Genomic DNA, 19,839 nt, shown 5'->3' on the forward strand with positions numbered 1-19,839 from the left:
AAAGAATATAGCCTTATATTCTTTCTCTTCCTCTTCCCTGCTGCCCCTTAACTTTTTCATCAATAATTTGCTGAACACCTAGATGCATGCATGCCCAGACTGGGCCCTGGGGCCACAGAGATGAACAAGTCATGATCCCCATCCTTAAGGTGCACTGCCCAACAGGGGAGGTTCACTAACCCAGAAATATCCAGGTTCATGGTTACCCTGATTCTCTCTCCTCCTTGCCAGGGCCCTCACTTTTGTGCCCAATGAGCCCTGGCTAAATGCTAAGTTACCCTCTGTATTCTCCACAACCCCTGACACAGAGCAGTATACTAAGTATACAACTTACAGCTTCACCCAGATCTCCTGACTGGTCCTGACCAGTCCTGACTTGTCTAGTCCATTATTTTCAGTCTGTCAACCACTTCTGTGTCTCTCTGATCAAGTCATTCTAAGCAGCCAGGCTGCCACTCTCATCAGTTCATACCCATCATAACTTGAGATCAAATTCAAAACCCTGAAGTAATCTTTCTTGGTCTACTACATTCTTGTCACAAATTTACATACTCTTAAATACTGCGAATTTATTTTGTATTAAGACTTTTTTGTTTAATAGTGATAGGTTGCTTCAGAAATGTTCAGATGGTTTGTTTCCCCAATGGGATTTTTCAAATAGAGAATTTTTTTCTTAGATAAAAAGAGGATAATAGGGGCGCCTGGGTGACTCAGTCTGTTAAGCATCTGACTCTCAATATGCGTTTAGGTCCTGATCTCACGGTCGTGAGATTGACCCCCACATCGGGCTCTGTGCTAAGTGTGGAGCCTGCTTATGATTCTCTCTCTCCCTCTCTCTCTGCCCCTTCCCCACTCACACTCTCTCCCCCTCAAAATAAATAAATAAACATTTTTAAAAAGTATAATAGATTTCAAGTTCCTTGGAATCAAAGATTGTTCCATTTCCTCGTGCTACCTAAGAATAATGACAATAATAATCATAAATAGTTATCATGTGCCAAGCTCTATTCTAAACATTTTATGTGTATTGATTCATGCTATAAGATATAAGTGCTATGATTATTCTCATTTTACAGGTGAGGAGACCCAGGACCAAAAGATAAATGAACTCGATTCAGATCACCCAGTTAGCAAATGGCACAGCTGGCATTCAAATCCAGAGGGACTATCTTTGAAGTTCATACTCTTAGCCTTAACAAGATGCTTTCTAAACAGCATCTGAAATAGTATGTATTAAGAAAAAATACCTGAGTCGTTCATTTGGTTAAGTGTCCAACTCTCAATTTGGGCTTAGGCCATGAACTCATAGCCCATGAATTTGAGCCCAAGTCAGGCTCCACACTGACAGTGCAGAGGCTGCTCAGGATTCTCTCTCTCACTCTCTCTGCCCCTCTCCCATTTGTGCTCCCCATACCTGCCTGTCTCTCTCTCAAAATAAGTAAAAAAACATTAAAAAAAAATACTTGGTAGGTAATCAGGGATCTCCTTTGGCAGGGCAAGAGATCAGAAACAAAGACTTACCTCCTGCTGTTCAATGTAGCCCTGGACAATCTGGAGAGTCAAATTGTTTACAATAATCGTGTTGACAGGTGGGGTGGCTTCTTGATTCACCCGGGATCCTGGCTTGTTCACCCCTAGGATTACTTCTGAAGCATTTTTAAAGGCAACAACAGTAGGGTACTCATTGCTTACCAGGTGAATTTCTTTCAAATTACCAGCCAGTTGCTTCCTTTGGAAATAAAAACTGATAGTTTCCACAATGGTCTGTGTACACAAGTCCAGAGGGAACTGGAAAATCCCAGAGCTCAGGGCTGGAATCGCTACTGTCTCAACGTCTGACTCGGGAAGGGTGACATAGTTCAGAATATTTCTAATGGCCTTCTGCAGCTTACAGATACATCTCTGACGATCTTTTGCCACCCACCGGGGCCCAACAGCATGGATAATTAACTTGCAGGGAAGTCTCCCTGCTCTTGTGATAACTATGTTACCAGTTGGTATATTACCAAATCTGGAAATAAACCTTCGGCTCTCCTCTTGGATTTCAGGGCCTCCAGCATTCACCAGGGCCTGGGCCAGGCCTCCCGCGTGAATAAGTTCTTCATTGGCTGCGTTCACCACAGCATCAACAGTGTGTCTGGTGAGGTCATCCCTCCAAACAGATAACTCCAACCCAGGAATGAGCATTTGTCTGAAGACTTGCAGAGACTCACTGTTACCTTCCGGGGACGGAGAGATGAGGGTACAGATACAGTCAAATTTATTCTGAAGGACTTCACACAGCTGACTCTCATTATTTTTTAAAACTGTGAAGGCATTGTGATCAATGGGAATTTGCCAACCATAGCCTTCTTCAAGAGTGGCAGTCTCTGGAAAAGGAGAGAAAATAAAAAATAAATGAGCAAGGGTTCCTTTGCAAAGGATGTAATTCCGTTTCACACCAGGACACTGAGCTTCCCACGTGCAAAAGAGATGAACTTCCTCTCGCCCCCTTCCTGGTTCTCCTTTTCAACCAGACATGTAACTAGACCACGGATATACAAGAGTTGTTCATGAGAGGTCACCTATAAAGTGCTTAGTTTTGTGTCTGGCACACAGTAAGTACTCAGTAAATGGTATGTTACAGTGATGGTGGTGAGAAAACTATGTGTATGGGGACTCCCGAATTCTTAAAATCTATGTAAATACGGTGACTCTGGGAACCCATGCTTAAGGCCTATGTATGGGAAAGGACCTAATTATGAGTCAAATATATATGGAGGCTTTATTCCTAACTTGTTTGCTTTTGTCAGTGTCTCAGTTTGGGTTCTTTTAAAGCAGGCTCTGAAATAAGGATTTGAGTGTAAGTTTATTCGGGAGGTGACCCTAGAAAACACCAGGGGTGGGTGAGGATGAGGAGGGCGGAGTGAAAAGGAAGTAAGACCTGCAAGGAAGGAAATGAATACAGGGTGTGTTACAAAGCAAATGAAGTTTCACTTCACTAGGGGGCAGTGCAGATCATGTGTCTCAGTTCTACCACCAGAGGGGTAAAACCTGATTATTTATTCAACTTCCATCAGTCACTGGTTGAGAATGCTTCTGTGGGGGCACGGTCCAGCAAGTGTGTGGAGCACTGATAGTGCTACAGTAAATGATTCTTCATCATACTCTACTTTCATGGCACAATTCTGGTGGAATTAAACCTAAGAAGTATTTTTATTGTATGTGGCAGATAAGATGTGCTGCTCGGACCCCCCCTCCCCCAAACTTCAATGCAGTTATAAAGGGAGGAATAGGGTAAGGTAACAGCTTCCAGTTGTTAGTCATCCCTCAGGGTCCATGTCAGCTTTCCAGCCAAGGTCACAGTATCCTCAGGGTGGCACCCATCAACGGCTGAGCCCAGTCATTCACGTTCAACATAGGGCTTCTGTAATGGGTACTTTCAGGCTGGCAGAGCTCTGCCAGGTTTTCATTGTAGTCTCCACCACCCAGTCTGGTTTCTTTTCTTTTCCTTTCACAATAAACCTTGTGTACCCCTAACTCCATCTCAGTTTCTGCTTCCTGGAGAAACCCGTGACACTGTATTTCATGAAGCCTAAGCCACCATTATCACATGCCACTGAGAGAGGAAACAACGATGCCAGTTAAGCCAAGGCACTCTACTGACCGTTAGGGAGTAACCCTATTTCAGAGATGTGAAAAAAATGTGTGTCACAAAACAGATAAAATAGTAAGTAATTACATTTTACTTCAACTCCCATTTTTAATCTGAGCCACCTAGAAAGATCTCTGGTGGCCTCAGTCTCTGGTGGCAGCATATGAATAGTCAAATCAAGTTGGCCTGTGCTTTGGTCAAAAATCTCACGTGGGCCACTCCTGTGATTAGGCAGGTTCCATTTGGCTCATACAACTTGCTAAGCACAAGGACAATCAGTGGGTCACTTCTGGCCACTATCAGCTCTGGGGCTGTGGTCAGAAGAGTCTCACATCTGGTGGGCAAAGCAAAAGACCAATGGGAGCACTAAGAGAATACGCCTGCTGGTGTCACACTGCCCCTGAAGCAGTCTCCCTTCTGAGGAATGTGCTGGGTCACCATGATGCCCTCTCACACCTGAGCACCTGGGGAGGGAGGAGACATTCTGCTTCTAGATTCCCCTTTCTCCAAGGAGGAAAGGCCTAAGCAGAGGTCCACCGAAACAAGAGTGAGGTGATCCTACCTGATTTCTCACTGTAAGCCACTGCTCCAGGACCCTGTGATAAATAAAATGGTTTTTAAAAAATTGCAAATGAACGACTACAGAATTACTGATAACAATTACAGCCTAATAAATACATAGCAACAAAAACTCCACAAAAAGCACTAGGTTTGAGGGGGAAGGGGAACACGTGTTTGTTTAATCTGTGTACCTGACATACTTGAAATACTAAATGTCCCAGCAAACACTGACCCTACCCTACTTCCCTGAAGGCCAATGAACTTCTAATTCAGGGTGAGATGAAGGGTTGGAGATTAACACTTGAAAAGGTCCAAAGGTCACAAACCAAAATGACCCCAAACTCCCAGAGAGGCCTCCAATCTCCAAAGGTTTGCGGGGTTTCACTAGATGAAACAGGAGACATGGGCACATGAACCTCATCAGCTACACCTCCCCATCTACCAGTAAGGACCCACTTTCAATGGTTTATTTCAGGACACAAGCCTGAACATAGCATTTTCAGTTTAAACACACGAGGTGCCTTTTCTCTATTCTCTGATTTTCAGTCCTCTCCTATCTTCCCCAACTCATCCTGCAAAGGCAGAATTGCTGAATGAGTAGATAGAATCAAAACGATGCGGAGATGACATTTTTTTAAAAATCACCCATCCTTGGGGCACCTGGGTGGCTCAGTGGGTTAAGTGTCTGACTCTTGATCTCAGCTCAGGTCTTGATCTCAGAGTCAGGAGTTCAAGCCCCATTGAGCTCTGTTTGTTTAAAAAGCAAACAAACAAACAAACAAACCACGCCCATTCTCATGTTGACTCTGTTGCTTACATTAGCACATTCTTGATTGCCCATCTCTCACATGGTGCAAGGTAAAAACTTTCATTGGGCTATTAAAACCAAAGAAGAATGCCAAGTAGAACTAAAGACCCCAGGATTCTGTTACAGGAAAAACTATTCATGTGCTGATCAAAGTTCATCATGTGTAGATACTTACACTTTCTACCTTGGAAAAGTCCATCCTCTAGGCCCCTGGGGTCTTTAACCGTTTATACTCTGTTTTGTGTTTCCAAGCATAAACTTGTCATTCCCAAATATGGTTGCCTGCTTCTAGGAATGAATAGAAACGATGAAATAAGCACGGACTAGTTTCTCAGGGAATTTGGTAAGAATACACCATAGGAAGACTAAATATGATTTCTGATCTTGAGTAGTTTTTAATTTCATTGGTGAAGAAGCACACATTGTTTTTGCTGCTGTTGTTGCTGTTCGCCTTCTATCCTTCACAGAGAGGTTCCAGTTGAAACCTTCCCCGTAGTTCAGAGAAAGAAAAGAGCTATGTGGACAACAGCAGGGAAACCTTTAAGGGAAGAGGCAAGGGCAGAGCCAGGCCTTGAAACATGGAGCAAGCTTTTACATATCTAGGAGAGGAGGATGAAACCAAGAGGTAGGATTGAGCACTGCATTCAAAAGAAAAAAAAATGAGGAAAAACCGGACTTACGAGTGCATGAAGACGCCTGAAGGGTATCTGAAGAAAGAAGAAATTGTGCTTGTGCCAGTGAAGAGTGCGTGTTACTAAGTTTGTGATAAATATCCTTGATCAAAGTACAAAGCGGAATGTCAGGGGCGCCTGGGTGACTCATTCAGATGAGCGGCTGGCTAACTCTTGGATTTTGGCTCAGGTCATGATCTCACAGTCCTGGGATTGAGCCCTGCCTTGGGCTCTGTGCTGGCAGGATGGAGCCTGCCTGGGATTCTCTCACTCCCTGCCCCTCACCCACTTGTGGTCTCTCTCAAAATAAATAAGACTTAAAAAAAGTTGGGGGGGGGGATATTATGGATAAAAATCAGAAACTCTCAAAAAATGTACCTTAAAAATTGTCCCTCTAATAGGGAGGAATTAAAGACTGGCAAGTTTTAGGAGAATGATGATGGCAATGCTTGAAGATACAGTTGCTCACCTTTGTTGCCCACATAGTTGCCTTCAGGCCTCTGAAATGATTTCTAATGCCTCTGTTGCAGAAAACTTTTGTTGCACTATCGACAGCAGCACAGCACTATCATTCTTTTATTGATTTATTGATTTACTGATTTATTTATGAGAGTGAGAGAGCGAGAGAGCATGAGCCAGGGGAGGGACAGAGAGAGAGAGGAAGACACAGAATCCGAAACAGGCTCCAGGCTCTGAGCTGTCAGCACACAGCCCAAAGTGGGGCTCAAACTTACAAACCATGAGAGCATGACCTGAGTGGAAGTTGGATGCTTAACCAACTGAGCCTCCCCCGGGCCCCCCCCCCCCCCCCCCCAGAGCACTAATCATTCTTAAGAATCAGGAAAAGCAGCAAGTCCAACAGAATCCCAAAATGCAACGACAAGATACATTTCTGCCTTTAGAGGGCACTGCTGTTTTCACAAAAGAAGGATGGCTTCAGTGTCTGCTTGGCTATGGGCTTCCAGTGGGCTTTTGCTTTAGATGCTGTTGTACTTGTTTTTCCTTCAGATCTAGGGATTTTCCTTGAAGACCTAGGGATAGACTTGGCAGTGGGAGTAGGGTTCACTTAAGCCCAAAGAAATTAGAAACAAGGAACATATTGCCCCATTCAGTCTCTTCCAATTTATTTTTTTTTTTAATTTTTTTTCAACGTTTTTATTTATTTTTGGGACAGAGAGAGACAGAGCATGAACGGGGGAGGGGCAGAGAGAGAGGGAGACACAGAATCGGAAACAGGCTCCAGGCTCTGAGCCATCAGCCCAGAGCCCGACGCGGGGCTCGAACTCACGGACCGCGAGATCGTGACCTGGCTGAAGTCGGACGCTTAACCGACTGCGCCACCCAGGCGCCCCATCAGTCTCTTCCAATTTAAAAACAACAGTAAGAACAAATGCCTTCCCGATTTTCCATCAATGGTTCCTATTCTTTCTCTCCGTGGGTAGTATGAAGGAGTTGACTCTCCTCTTGTCCATCTGCATGCTCGGCACACTGTAGTCTGGCTCTCCATCTCACCCCAGCACTCCTCCATATGGTTAATCTCAGCAGTCTATCTTTTGTCTCAATCTTTACTTGACGGTTCTCTACAGCATTTCATTCGATTCCTGAAACTCTGCCTTCTTGGCTTCTCCTATGCCAACTTCCCTGGGTTCTTTTGTTACCTCTCACCTTGCCTTTACAGGCCTTTTGCCTGGATTCACTTCCATGGTCTACTCCTTAATTGAATGCCCCAGAAATCTGTCTGACCGGTGCTTCTCAGCTCATTCGACCCACTCTCCAAGGGTGATCTCATCCACTCTCAAGGCTCCAACTCACCAGTCACAAATATGACTTCCATACCTATCTCTAGGCTTTGCTTCTCCTGATCCTCAATTTTCAACTTCACCTGGATGTCCCATAGTCCCCTCACACACAGCCTCTGCAAAACTGGACCCATAATCTCTCCCTCCCTACTCCCTAACCCCTACTGTTCTCACCAGCCCCTCCAAAATCCACACATTATCTCCTGGATTCCACAGTACAGTAAATGATATACCATTTTCCCACTCAAATCAGAAATCTAGAATCTTCTCCATTGTGCCATATTCAACCCATCACTGGGTCCTGACCACCTAAATTACTTTCACATTTGCCCCTACTCTCCTTGCCCACTGACAAAATTTCATTTCAGGGCCTCAGAACCTGTTGCCTTGAGGCAATACATTCTTTTTAAAGATTGAAATGTAGGGGCTCCTGGGTGGCTCAGTCAGTTAAGCTTTAAGCATCCAACTCATGGTATCAGCTCAGGTCATGATCTCACAGTTCGTGAGTTCAAGCTCCATATCAAGCTCTGTGTTGTCAGCACAGAGCCTGCTTGCAATTCTCTCCCTCCTGTGCGTGTGCGTGCACTCTCTCTCTCTCAAAATAAATAAATAACCTTAAAGAAAATAAAGATTGAAATGTATTCAAGTTTACATTTTATTGTTTGAGCAGGTATAATGTTTACTGGTTCACATTTACAACGAATTTAAAAGTCTCCCTCCCGTACCCCTAAGCTTCCTTCCCAGATGCAATCAATGTTATGAGCTTGTCCTGGATCCTTTCAGAGGCATTTTTACACACAAGGTAGCATCTTTTACACACTCTTCTGCATTTTGCCTTTTTCATGTCATGTATCTTTGAGATCTTTCCATGTTACCACATAAAGGGTTTCTTCATTCTTTTTGCTGCTTTTTACATTCTATTGTATAGATGCACTATAAGCTATTAAACTTCTAGGTCTTCCTATTTATGGATAGTTAAGGAGTTCCCAATCTTCTGCTATTGTAATAAAGGCTGTAAAGAACAACTTTGTACTTAGGTCAATTGACACAGGTGTTAACTGATCAATGAGCATATACTTTTAAAAATATGGGTACTAAAAAAACTTAAAATTACCTACACACCTCCTATCCTATTTCTATTGGTCGGCATTGACCCAGACACTTCCTCTGTCCCATCTCACCTCCTCCAAGACCAAGTGCCCCTCCCTCTGTGCTTCAGACCCAGGGATCCTAGTGCCTCAGATGCTCCCCACCCCTCACTCTTAATTAAGATTCTGCTTCCAACTTACTCTTGGAGGCCTTCAAAAGATTTTGCTTTTTTTTTTTTTTAAGATTTCTTTTTTCAACGTTTATTTATTTTTGGGACAGAGAGAGACAGAGCATGAACGGGGGAGGGGCAGAGAGAGAGGGAGACACAGAATCGGAAACAGGCTCCAGGCTCTGAGCCATCCAGAGCCTGACGCGGGGCTCGAACTCACGGACCGGGACCGCGAGATCGTGAGCTGGCTGAAGCCAGACGCTTAACCGACTGCGCCACCCAGGCGCCCCAGATTTTGCTTCTTTATTCACAAGTCCACCTTCCTTTCCCAGCCCCTGAGGTCAGGGCCTCTGCTCTCATCTTTATTTCCTGGTACGCAGGACATTACCCAGGTCGGTACTGTTAGCCAAATCGAGGCCTCAGGGTACAAAAGTCCCAAGGGCCACTCTAAAGGATAGAGTTGGAGGGAGATAACTGCAGACATGTCATAATGCAGGTAAACAAATTCAAATTTTAAAAGAAATGTAGGTACCTTTTACCCGAATTCACAATGTGAATTACATTTTCGCCGCAAATAATAGTAACAACAAGAAGAGTTAATAAAAGGAATCATAAACACAGGAGAAACTTAGTTTGACGTAGAGCCCTGCGCCGTCCCCATCCTCACAAGGGGACGCAGGGCCCTGGGAACCCGCTTCTGGAGCCCCCCCCCCACCCCGCCCGAGCCCGCAGGAGAGAAGCGGCAGCGCCCCCCAACCCCAGGCCGGCGGCGGGTCAGGGGCTGAGGGGCTTGGACCTACTCACCCGGCGGGCGGGCCACAGCAGGGAGGGCGGCCCAGAGAGGAGGGGGAACGACTCTGCAGAAACAGGGAGGGATTTCCGGAAAAGCGAAACTGAAACTTTGCGGCCCAGGGCGGCGGAGCGCGGCGCACTCGTGCCCCGGCCTAGACGCACCCCCGGAGCCCGACGACGCCGAGAGCCATGGCCTCGACCCTCCGTTCTCCGTCCCCGCTGCTGGTGAGGGTGTCCGAGTCCAGCCCCCGAACACGCTTGAAGCTGGGAATCTACTTCCAGAGCCAGAACTCTGGCGGCGGGGAGTGCACCGTCCAGCCCCTCGACCCCAGGGACCAGGTCACCTTCCAGGTGACGTTCATGGAAAGGGAAGGTGAGCATCGGGCCGCTGCGGGTGCAAAGGGACCCGGCCCTGAGGGATTCCAAGCAGACCCAGGTCAAGGTGACGTAGGAGACAGAGGGCGGGAGAAAGCACAGCACCGGGTCGTGAGCACGGGGTGAAGGTGCACACAGGAATTGTGTCTTTCCACAAAGGGTCAGCTTTATTCGGCATATATATAGCAAAGTTGACCACAATTATAAAGCAGGTTCAGGATTCCACACTCAGTGACATTTCACCATGTGATTAAACTTCACTTCTTACACAGCACACGGAGCGGGACAGAAGACAAGCCACACAACAAAGTAACAGAAGGGTGTAGGAAGTTAACGAACTAAAAGGTGAAATCAGTCTGTGAGCGCGCAGTTGAGATAAGGCCTCTCTCTTGTTGGGGTCAGCTCTCAGCACTTACTGCTTATTATTTTCAAGCGGTGAAGGATCTCAGCTCTCTTCGTAGATCAGTCGGGCAGGACCTTCCTCTGCAGCTGCCTTTTTTTAAGTGGTCTGACATAGAGAGGTCATGTCTGAAGAGTCTGACAGTTTGCTGCAAAAATCCCCTCCTGCTTTTTAAAGGGATTTAATTGGTCTTGGGCCCCTGCCCACCTCCTCTGCTTCTGCTTGTTATCAGTTCTGGGGTGTCAGCTGATGCTGGGCCCAGCGATGTCTCTTAGCTGCAGTACCTTTAACTACTTGTGTCATTGCTTGACCCAGGCCCCTGTTTGACATAAGAGACTCCGTTTTGCTTGCTACACACTGTCTGGTGGGGAGAGGAATGGTGGGGGAGGGCCTCTTGCTGCCCAAAGATGCAACCCAACAGGGAGACGAGAGCCCAGTAGTGCCCAGTTGGTTGGTGATCTGATCTGACTGCATTTTTTTTAATTAATCAATTAATTTATGAGAGAGACAGAGACAACATGAGCAGGGGAGGGGCAGAGGGAGGGGCAGAGGAAGGGGAGAGAGAGAATCCCAAGCAGGCTCTGTGCTGTCAGCACAGATCCCGATGTAGGGCTCGAACTCATGAAACCGTGAGATCATGACATGAGCCAAAACCAAGAGTCAGATGCTTAACCAAGTAAACCACCCAGGGGCCCCTGATCAGACTGCATTTTAAAGTTGATGCTTTCCAGTATCCTCATCCTGACTCAAATTTCTTAGCTCTGGGAAGAACACCTTTCCCTCCCCTAGATACCTGTAAACTCTTGTCATTTAGGAATTCTATTTTTGATTCTTGCTCTTTTCACTTAACTTTATATAATGAATATTATTCCATATCATTAAAATGGGAAGTTGGAGACATTTTCAGAAACGCGACTTTTAAAGAGTAGACTGTATTCCATTATCATGAGCTTTCATTTCTACAGCTGCCCCCGTTAGAGTTTGAATAGCTCCTGCACAGATGCCCTGTCATCAGTCCACCATTCCAGGATGCAGGGAGCAGCCTTCCTGGGAAGCTGCTGGGGCAGGGTACAGATGCGCGAATAAGAGGTTTATTTGAAGCCTTTCCCATGTGTATGTATGTGTTAAATGTTTCCATTGAAGCTAAAGAGAGAGTCTTGAAGAAAGAAAAGCATCAAATTATGGTTGACAACAAACTTGTGACTGTTTTTCTGGAGCCCACTGAGAATCCAACAGAGAAGAATGCAAGACCCAGAACATCTTCACTGGCACAGTCACAAGATGCTTCTGGTGAGAGGCATCCAAACAAAGAACATATTCCTAATGCCGTGGATTCCTGTGTCCAAAAGGTGAGGACTGAAAGAAGGAGGTGGGTATGTTCCTGCACCTTCTTCTCCATTCACCATATCTTTCATTATTGATCCAACCACCACTTGCTGAAGACTTACTTGGAGGCGGGTACTCTTTTAGACCTTGGGGCATAGAAGTGAGCACAATAGACAAGGTCCCCGCTGGGTGGGGAGGTACATAGAAAGACAAGAAGCAAGTAAACAAGATAAGTAAAATAATTTCAGGCAGTGATATGTGCTATGAAGAAAATATAATAGGGTTTTGCCTTAGAGGGTGACGGGGCCAGGGTGAGGAAGGGGAAGGGAGTGGTGCTGCTTCTGACCAGAAGTCAGAGACAGTTTCTCTGAGGAGATGACGTTTGGCCTGAGACTTGAGTGATGAGAAGGAGCCAGCCATGCAGTCATTCAGCCAATCAATATCAACTGCCTGCTGCGTGCCAGGCACTGTCACAGGATCTGGAGACCACTGTTGTAAATAAGATATCAGGAAAAAAACCTCTCAAATGAGATAGTGTCTGAGTAGAGACATGAATGAAGTAAGGGAGCTAACTAAGTGAGGTAAGAATGTCTGAGGCAGAGGGAAGCACAAGTGCAAAGGCACTGAGACAGGAGCTTCTATCCTCAACCCCAAGGCTTCAAGGAGGGAGACAGGTGTGACTAAAAGGCAGTGGGCAAGGAAGAGAGTGACAGGAAAGGAATTTGGAGAAGTAGCCAGAAGTCAGGTTTTGGGGGGATGAAGGTAGGGACTTTGGATTTTAACTTCAATATTAGGGGATTCATCTGATCAATCATTTTGAACCAGGGGAGTAGGGTGATCTGATTTACATTTCTAAATGTAATGTAACGGTTGCTGTGTGGAGGACTGAGTGTCCTCAGAAGGGGCCAGAGCAGAAGCAGGAGGTGAGAGCCCAGTTAGGAGAGCTTGCAGCAGGCCAGGAGCAAGATGACAGTGGCTTGGAGTCTGGGTGGTCCTGATGGAGGTGTAAGAAGTGGCCGCATTCAGAGAAACATTTGAAAGAAGATCTGGAGGAAGGACGTTACATGTGGAGGAAATAGCACATGCAAAAACCTTGAGGGGAGCAGATCATAGAAATCTGGCTTTTCGATTACAATTTGCCTCTGTCCTTTTTAGCTTAACTGCTGTTTTTTTGTCCTATATTAGAGCTTCTCAAAGGACAGGATTTAGAGGGCCCAGCAATACTGCATGCAGTTAGGTGTTTAATTTTTGTTTTTGTTTCTGTTTTTAAAAAGGAGGGGAGTTGAAGAAGTGAAAAAACTGAATAGGAAAAAAAAGAATAGGAAAAAACATCCTTTTCAGATTTATGACTCCCTTCCAAGCTCACAGACTCTTGTGAGAACCACGGCTGCTGGCCCGAGAGCAGAAGTACCTTCCCTTCACTCCATTCCCCAATAGCGGAGAGAGTGGGAGGCTCTAGAATCCGGAATTCTTGTCCATGTCACTTGTTAAATACGCCTCGTGCCCAGGCTCTACAGTTACATCAGACTCTCTGGAGATGGACCTGGTCCTTGGCTTGTTTGTTTGTTTGTTTTTCTTTTGCTTTGTTTTCATTCCCCAGGTGATTCTAAATTTTTTTTTTTCAACGTTTATTTATTTTTGGGACAGAGAGAGACAGAGCATGAACGGGGGAGGGGCAGAGAGAGAGGGAGACACAGAATCAGAAACAGGCTCCAGGCTCTGAGCCATCCGCCCAGAGCCTGACGCGGGGCTCGAACTCACGGACCGCAAGATCGTGACCTGGCTGAAGTCGGACGCTTAACCGACTGCGCCACCCAGGGCCCCCCCCAGGTGATTCTAATGTGCAGACAGAGCTGAGAACCTCTGGGCTGTAGCATACGGCATCCTCCGCAAAAAGGGTTTGAAAGAAGTCACCCTCTCTGCTAAGGGAAGACATAATGGCTATTTGTCTGGTCTCTAGACACTGTCCTGACAGGAGACTGTTGAGCTGATGTCTGAGAGATTTTGTTTGTTCCTTTTAAAATTTCAGATCTTTCTTAGTGTCACAGCTGACCTGAACTGTGACCTCTTCTCTAAAGAGCAGAGGGAACACATAACCACCATCTGCCCCAACATCAAAAAGATGGAAGGGCACAATGGAATTGAGAAGGTGTGTGGTACCTTCGGAGATATTGAAAAAATACATCACTTCTTGAATAAGCAACTCCGGGAAAGGGGGCAGAAACATGAATCTTCCTCTTTGACAACAGAGAAGGAGCCAGTCCATCAGCACCAGAACGGCTGCCCTTATTCCCCTGAACCAAAAAACAGGGCAGAAGAAAAAAGTGGCCATTTTGAAATTCCCTTGCCTTTCTTTGAATACTTCCAATTTATCTATCCTGATAAAATGGACTCAATACAGAACAGATTTGGTGTAAAAATAATAATCCAGCAGAGTTCGAACATAGTCTATTTAGACTTCACCTCGAATCAACCAGGTGACCTCAGAGCAGCTCAGGAGTTTTTTGTCAGTGAATTTCAGAAAACTGTAGGACTTCTGGAGCAACAATGTGTTGTTTTCGCAGACAGTAAGCAGGCAAATAAAATCAAACAGGAATTGAATCATCGGTTTACAAAGCTCCTTATAAAAGAAAAAGGAGGAGAATTAACTCTCCTTGGGACCCAAGATGACATTTCAGCTGCCAGATATTTTTTTGCTCTGAAAGACTCTGAAAGTCCTGTCATGGGACCTGTGAAAATATCAACTCCCAGATGCATGATGAATGGAATTGAAGTTGATACTTTTCAGTATAAGCTTTTAGAAGCTGAAATACTCCAGGAGATACCAAAGATAGAAAAAAAGTATGACACTCAATGTAAGGTTTCAGGAAACACTGAGAAAACCTGCATCCTATTTGAACCTAAGGACAAGGAATTAGATCTGTCTGCCCATGCTTATGCAAGTTTCATTGATGTCTATCAACATGTGTCATGTCAAGTGATGAGAGAAGTTCTTTCCCTGAAACCTTTGGGCAAAGAGAGAATGCACTTACATGGGACCAAGTTTGCTGATGGCTTTAGGAAAAAGCATCCTAATGTACACTTTGTACTGAATCAAGAGTCAATGACTTTGATTGGATTGCCAGATCACCTTGCAAAGGCAAAGCAGTATATCTTTAAAAAAGTGGGGATGTCCCCATTAGCTGGAGACAAATGGAATGAGGACCCCGAAACATCCATGGACATTGACAATAATGATTCAAAAACAGCTTCACCCACATTCCAGCACCCTGCCGGTTCTGGGGCGTCAGGCATGGACAAGGAAGAGGACATATGTAGCATCTGCATGGACATGATTAGTAACAAAGAAGTGCTACCCAAGTGCAAGCACGCATTCTGCTCCCCTTGTATCAACAAAGCCATGTCCTATAAACCGGTCTGTCCTGTGTGCCAGACTTCCTATGGTATCCAGAAAGGCAATCAGCCAGAGGGAACCATGACTGTCACTGTCCTAGAAGACTCACTTCCAGGTTATGAATCCTGTGGCTCCATTGTGATTAATTATAACATGAAAGGAGGCATTCAAACAGTAAGTGTTTCTTGAGGTGCGTGGGTTTCTTTCCAGTATGTTAGAATTACAGAGCAAGAGACTGTTCTCTTGCCAATTACTGGATTTCCCAGGGTATTATTTTCATGGTTATATATGCAAGGGCTTTAAATAGTGATAAAGGTAGCAATGTTTGCTTATAACTTAGGTATCTTTTGTGTCTATTAAGGCAGAGAAAGAGTGAGTGGTGATTATGTGTTAGAATGGTGCAAATCAGAAGATGAATAGTGTTTCCAGCATGAACATAGGGAGAGAGGAGATATATGAATTATTGGGAATATGCACAAACCTTTAATATTTTGTTTGTTTTTGATTTTCCTTATCTACAAATGAGCATGTCTATCGGTAGAGTAAAATTTAGACATGGGAGTGTTTTCAGGTGATATTTTCTTGTCTTCATACAGGAAAAGCACCCAAACCCAGGAAAGGCATACTCTGGAGTACAACGAACAGCATACCTGCCCAATAATGAGGAAGGAATCGAAGTTTTGAGACTGCTTCGTAGGGCCTTTAACCAAAAGCTGATTTTTACGGTGGGGGAGTCTCGAGTATTAGCAATCTCAGATGTCATTACATGGAATGACATCCACCACAAAACATCCCGTTTTGGGGGCCCGCAAAAGTGAGAACCTTCTGAAACATAATGATTGCTAAATAGGATTTAGAGGTTATAAAATACGGCAATTTGAGGATGTGGCTATAAGGAGACTTTACAGCAGTGGGATTGGATACAATAAAGTCTTTTTTTGAAGTATAGTTGATATACAATGTTATATTAGTTTCAGGTGTGCAGCTGTTGATTCCACAATTGTGTACATTAGGTGGTGCTTACCACAAGTGTAGTTAGTTACTATCACCATACAAAGTTGTTACTATATTCTGACTATATTACATATATATACAATATATATATTATATACATAATATAAGGTATATTATATACATTATAGATGTAATATTTATAATATCCTGACTGTATTCCCTGTATTTTTTTCATCCCTGTGACTTAATTTATTTTACAATTGGAAGTTTGTACCTTTTAGTCCCTTTCACCTCTTTTGCCTATCTCCCCCAACCAGCAGCCTCCCTTACTCCAGCAACCACCAATTTGTTCTCTGTATTTGTGACACTGTTTCTGTGTGTGTGTGTGTGTGTGTGTGTGTGTGTGTGTGTTGTATTTTAGATCCGACGTGTAAGTGAAGTCATATGGCATATTTGTCTTTCTCTAACTTATATCACCCAGCATAATCATCTCTAGGTCTATCTGTGTTGTTGCAAATGGCAAGATTTCATCCTTTTTAAAAAAATTTTTAATATTTATTTATTTTTGAGAGAGAGAGAGAGAGAGAGAGAGCGAGCTCAAGTGGGGGAGGGGCAAAGAGAGATGGAGAGGATCAAAGAGGGCTGTGTGCTGACATAAGCAAGCCCGATGTGGGGCTTGAACTGTGAGATCATGACCTGAGCCAAAGCCGGGTGCTCAACCAACTGAGCCACCCAGGTGCCGCAGATTTCATCCTTTTTTTGTGGCTGAGTAATATTCTATTACATAGCTATAGAGTGTATATACATATAGATAGATATATCTATATACATATATATACATATATATATATTTATCATTTGCAAGTATCATCTCCCATTCAGTATTTTGCCTTTTTGTTTTATTGCAAAAACTTTTTATTTTGCTGTAATCCCAACAGTTCATTTTTGCTTTTGTTTCTCTTGCCTGAGCATATCCAGAAGAAAGTTGCTAAGACCAACGTCCAAGAGATTACTACCTATGTTTTCTTTCAGGAATTTTTTGGTTTCAAGTCTTATGTTTAGGTCTTTAATCCATTTTGAATTTATTTTGGGGTATGGTGTAAGAAAGTGGTCCAGTTTTATTCTTTTCCATATAGCTGTCCAGTTTCCTCATGGGTTCGAGCCCCGCATCGGGCTCTGTGCTAGTAACTCTGTGCTGGCAGCTTGAGGCCTGGAGCCTACTTTGGATTCTGTGTGTGTGTGTGTGTGTGTGTGTGTGTGTGTGTGTGTGTGTGTGTGTCTGCCCCCCCCAATCCACTCACACTCTATCCCTCTCTCAAAAATAAACATAAAAAAGAACTTAAAAAAAAAGGAATGCATCCTGAGACTTTTGAAAATTTACCAAATTTGAAAATTCTCCTGTAGAAAATTATTATTCTCCATAAAAATATAGTATAGTATGACTTTAGGAAAGTGACTGCTTACCAATGAGCTGAAAATGAAAACATCTTGGTGGAAGGCAGATCCTGGGCAGACAGCTAGGCTCACTTACCAGCTAAATGACTCACCTCTACACACTTACAAGTGATTATAAGTCATCTGTCTTTAAGATTGTTTTCAATGTTTGCAACACTGAATGTTAATGCCAGGAATCTACTGTACAGATTTCTTAAGACCATTTGTGAAGAAGCTAAAGGGCTTTTTCCTTCTGCAGGTTTGGCTACCCTGATCCTGGTTATTTGAAACGTGTTAAACAAGAGCTGAAAGATAAAGGAATTGAGTAAGAAAACTGCTGGAAGGATGTCTTGAGCCAGGCTTTCAAAAGACACAGTTGAAGAAACATCTTTAAATTTTTTTTCATCTCAAGAAGTGGTCTGTTTAGAAGTAAGAATCTACTAGTCTGTCATTTCTGGAGTGTTACTTTTTATGGAAGATAAAAGTTCCAGGGGCACCTGGGCGGCTCAGTTGGTTGAGCATCCAACTTCTGCTCAGGTTGTGATCTCACAGTTCATGAGCTCCAGCCCCACACTGGGCTCTCTGTTGTCAGCATGGAGCCCACTTCAGATCCTCTCCGCCCCACCCCCCTCCCTCCCCTGTACTTTCTTTCTCTCTCAAAAATAAACATTAAAAAAATTAAAAATTAAAGAAAGCTCCAAAATCAATGTGATTTCGCTGCAGAGGTGTTGTGCCTCATTCTGGTGTCTTCTTTGGGGAGTAGGGAGTGGAGTACTGGGGGTCTGAAATAATCTGTGTTCTTCAGTTGAAATAGTAGCTATCAATTGATCCTCTTTCTACTGCTGTCTCTGACATAGCCTTTTGGGTTTTTTTTGTTTGTTTGTTTTCTCTTTACCCTAAAAGTAAAATCCTAGTATGAGTGGCAGAGGAAAGGGCTTTGGTTATGGAAAATTAGAGACACACATTTTCTTCCCTCTCTCATGGCCAAAAAAGTGGCCAGAAGCAGAGATTGGGCAACAAAGGAGTAAGTCTATTATTTTTCACAGTACAGAGCCTGGTATGCAGTTGGTGCCTCATAATGCTTTGCTGCCTGACTCAGGTTACTAATAACCAGCAGAGGGTTATATGCTCCCTGAATCTTTGACAGAGACAGGAGTAAGGAAGCCATATCTGGAGACCTTACTACTGTTGTGGAAAACTGAGTTTCTTTACTCCAGAACACTTAACCTCTAAACTCTGAACTCTGACCAGTCCTCTAACTTGGTCCTTGCTCCTTCCTGAGTTTAATAATCTGCCACATGGGGTGCATTTGTCCTGTCGTACTAATGCTACACGTTTCTGAACATTTTTTCCTCTGGATATCACTATACTTTTTAAGTATACCCTGCTTCCAGATAAATAACCTTTCCTTAGTTTCCACAGACTATCATTTTCTCAGTTATGTGGCCCCCATAATAGTTTTTCCATTCTTTTACTAAGTCCCACCAAGTCCTGTTTTCTTCCTTAAAATCTCTCTCCCTGGTACTATCTCTGGACAGAGACAAAGCAAGTTGAGCCTGCTGTTAATATATGACATGTCAAAATGCACTTTTAAATGGTTTTCCAAGTCAGAAGAAAATTATACTAGCAAATTATCTGGTTATCCATGTCCCAGCCCCTCTCCAAAAAGGATGAAGTCTTTTTCTTTTCCTAAAGATACACATACACACACATAGACATTTTTTAGAATCAGATGGTAATAGCTTAGCTAATATTTATTATAGATTTATTTTATCCTCTTTTTAAGGGCTTTATACCTGGGACTAATACTATTACTATCCCCATTTTATAACTGAGAAAACTGATGCATAGAGAGGATAAGTACTTTGACAAAGGTCACATCGTTTACAAGTAGAAGTTCTGGGATTTGAAGAAGGTAGTCTGGCACCAAGGCTTCTGCACCCCAGAGCTACCCTGCTCCAACTGGGCAAGCTGAGGAGTCCCATGATTCTGGGCTTCTCTCAGAAGTGGATTCCTGCACAGTGCCCAAAGTAGCTTTCCTCCAAAGAGGTCCTATATGAAGAACTTAAAAACCCAGAATCTTTTCCTTTGTCCAGAGAGTTAAGGGATAGGTCTTTTTTAAAAAATCAGATTATACATTTAGTTTTTGATGATTCAAGTTTTTACTATTAGGATTGTTTTGTGTCTACAGATCTTTTGGCTAAATTTGCTTCAAAAAAGCAAAAGTTTGGTTCCTGCTAAGTTCTGGATCTTTGACTGCAATGTGTGCTCAAAGGCAAGTTTCATGGTGCCAGCGGTTGGAGAGCCTTTGGATTACCGCTCTTGTTCTGTGACGGTATTATCATCTGTATCTGCTTCATTATTTTTTTGTGTCTGCTTTAAATAAAGTTATATACGGGGTGCCTGGGTGACTGAGTCAGTTAAGCCTCCAAC

At 43.8% G+C, this 19,839-nt stretch overlaps 2 protein-coding genes across 5 annotated transcripts in view; one reads left to right on the forward strand and one right to left on the reverse strand.

Moving 5' to 3' along the window:
• PARP9 (poly(ADP-ribose) polymerase family member 9) overlaps positions 1-10,338 on the reverse strand; it is a 37,491-nt gene extending 27,153 nt beyond the window's left edge. For 2 of the 4 annotated variants that reach the window (XR_005793310.1, XM_040484690.1), the window contains exons 1-4: positions 9,536-9,630; positions 5,179-5,291; positions 4,197-4,230; positions 1,522-2,369 (exon numbers count right to left, since the gene is read on the reverse strand). Coding sequence is in view for 3 of the 4 variants with exons in the window: in XM_040484690.1 (XP_040340624.1) it covers positions 1,522-2,369; positions 4,197-4,230; positions 5,179-5,202 (906 nt within the window). In the remaining variant the exon portion in view is untranslated. Of the gene's footprint in view, positions 1-1,521; positions 2,370-4,196; positions 4,231-5,178; positions 5,896-9,535; positions 9,631-10,314 lie in introns of those variants that run through there. The other 2 variants (XM_040484692.1, XM_040484691.1) reach the window with 2 other exon arrangements.
• On the forward strand, positions 9,616-17,991 carry DTX3L (deltex E3 ubiquitin ligase 3L). Its single transcript, XM_040484693.1, has 5 exons — positions 9,616-9,896; positions 11,442-11,647; positions 13,654-15,192; positions 15,615-15,832; positions 17,666-17,991. Exons 1-5 carry the CDS (start codon positions 9,713-9,715, stop codon positions 17,733-17,735), a joined length of 2,217 nt encoding a protein of 738 aa, XP_040340627.1. The 5' UTR covers positions 9,616-9,712; the 3' UTR covers positions 17,736-17,991.
• The last annotated feature ends 1,848 nt before the right edge of the window (positions 17,992-19,839 follow it).

This window comes from Herpailurus yagouaroundi, unplaced genomic scaffold (genome assembly GCF_014898765.1).
Source record: "Herpailurus yagouaroundi ecotype Mexico unplaced genomic scaffold, PumYag 162, whole genome shotgun sequence".
Classification (NCBI taxonomy): Eukaryota; Metazoa; Chordata; class Mammalia; order Carnivora; family Felidae; genus Herpailurus; species Herpailurus yagouaroundi.

What these genes read in the sequence shown, in the direction of transcription:
- DTX3L (XM_040484693.1), top strand. Translation starts at nt 9,713, where the DNA reads ATGGCCTCGACCCTCCGTTCTCCGTCCCCGCTGCTGGTGAGGGTGTCC. An exon ending in TGGATTCCTGTGTCCAAAAG is followed by an intron (nt 11,648 to 13,653) that starts GTGAGGACTGAA and finishes TTAAAATTTCAG; the next exon opens with ATCTTTCTTAGTGTCACAGC. An exon ending in CGTTTTGGGGGCCCGCAAAA is followed by an intron (nt 15,833 to 17,665) that starts GTGAGAACCTTC and finishes TTCCTTCTGCAG; the next exon opens with GTTTGGCTACCCTGATCCTG.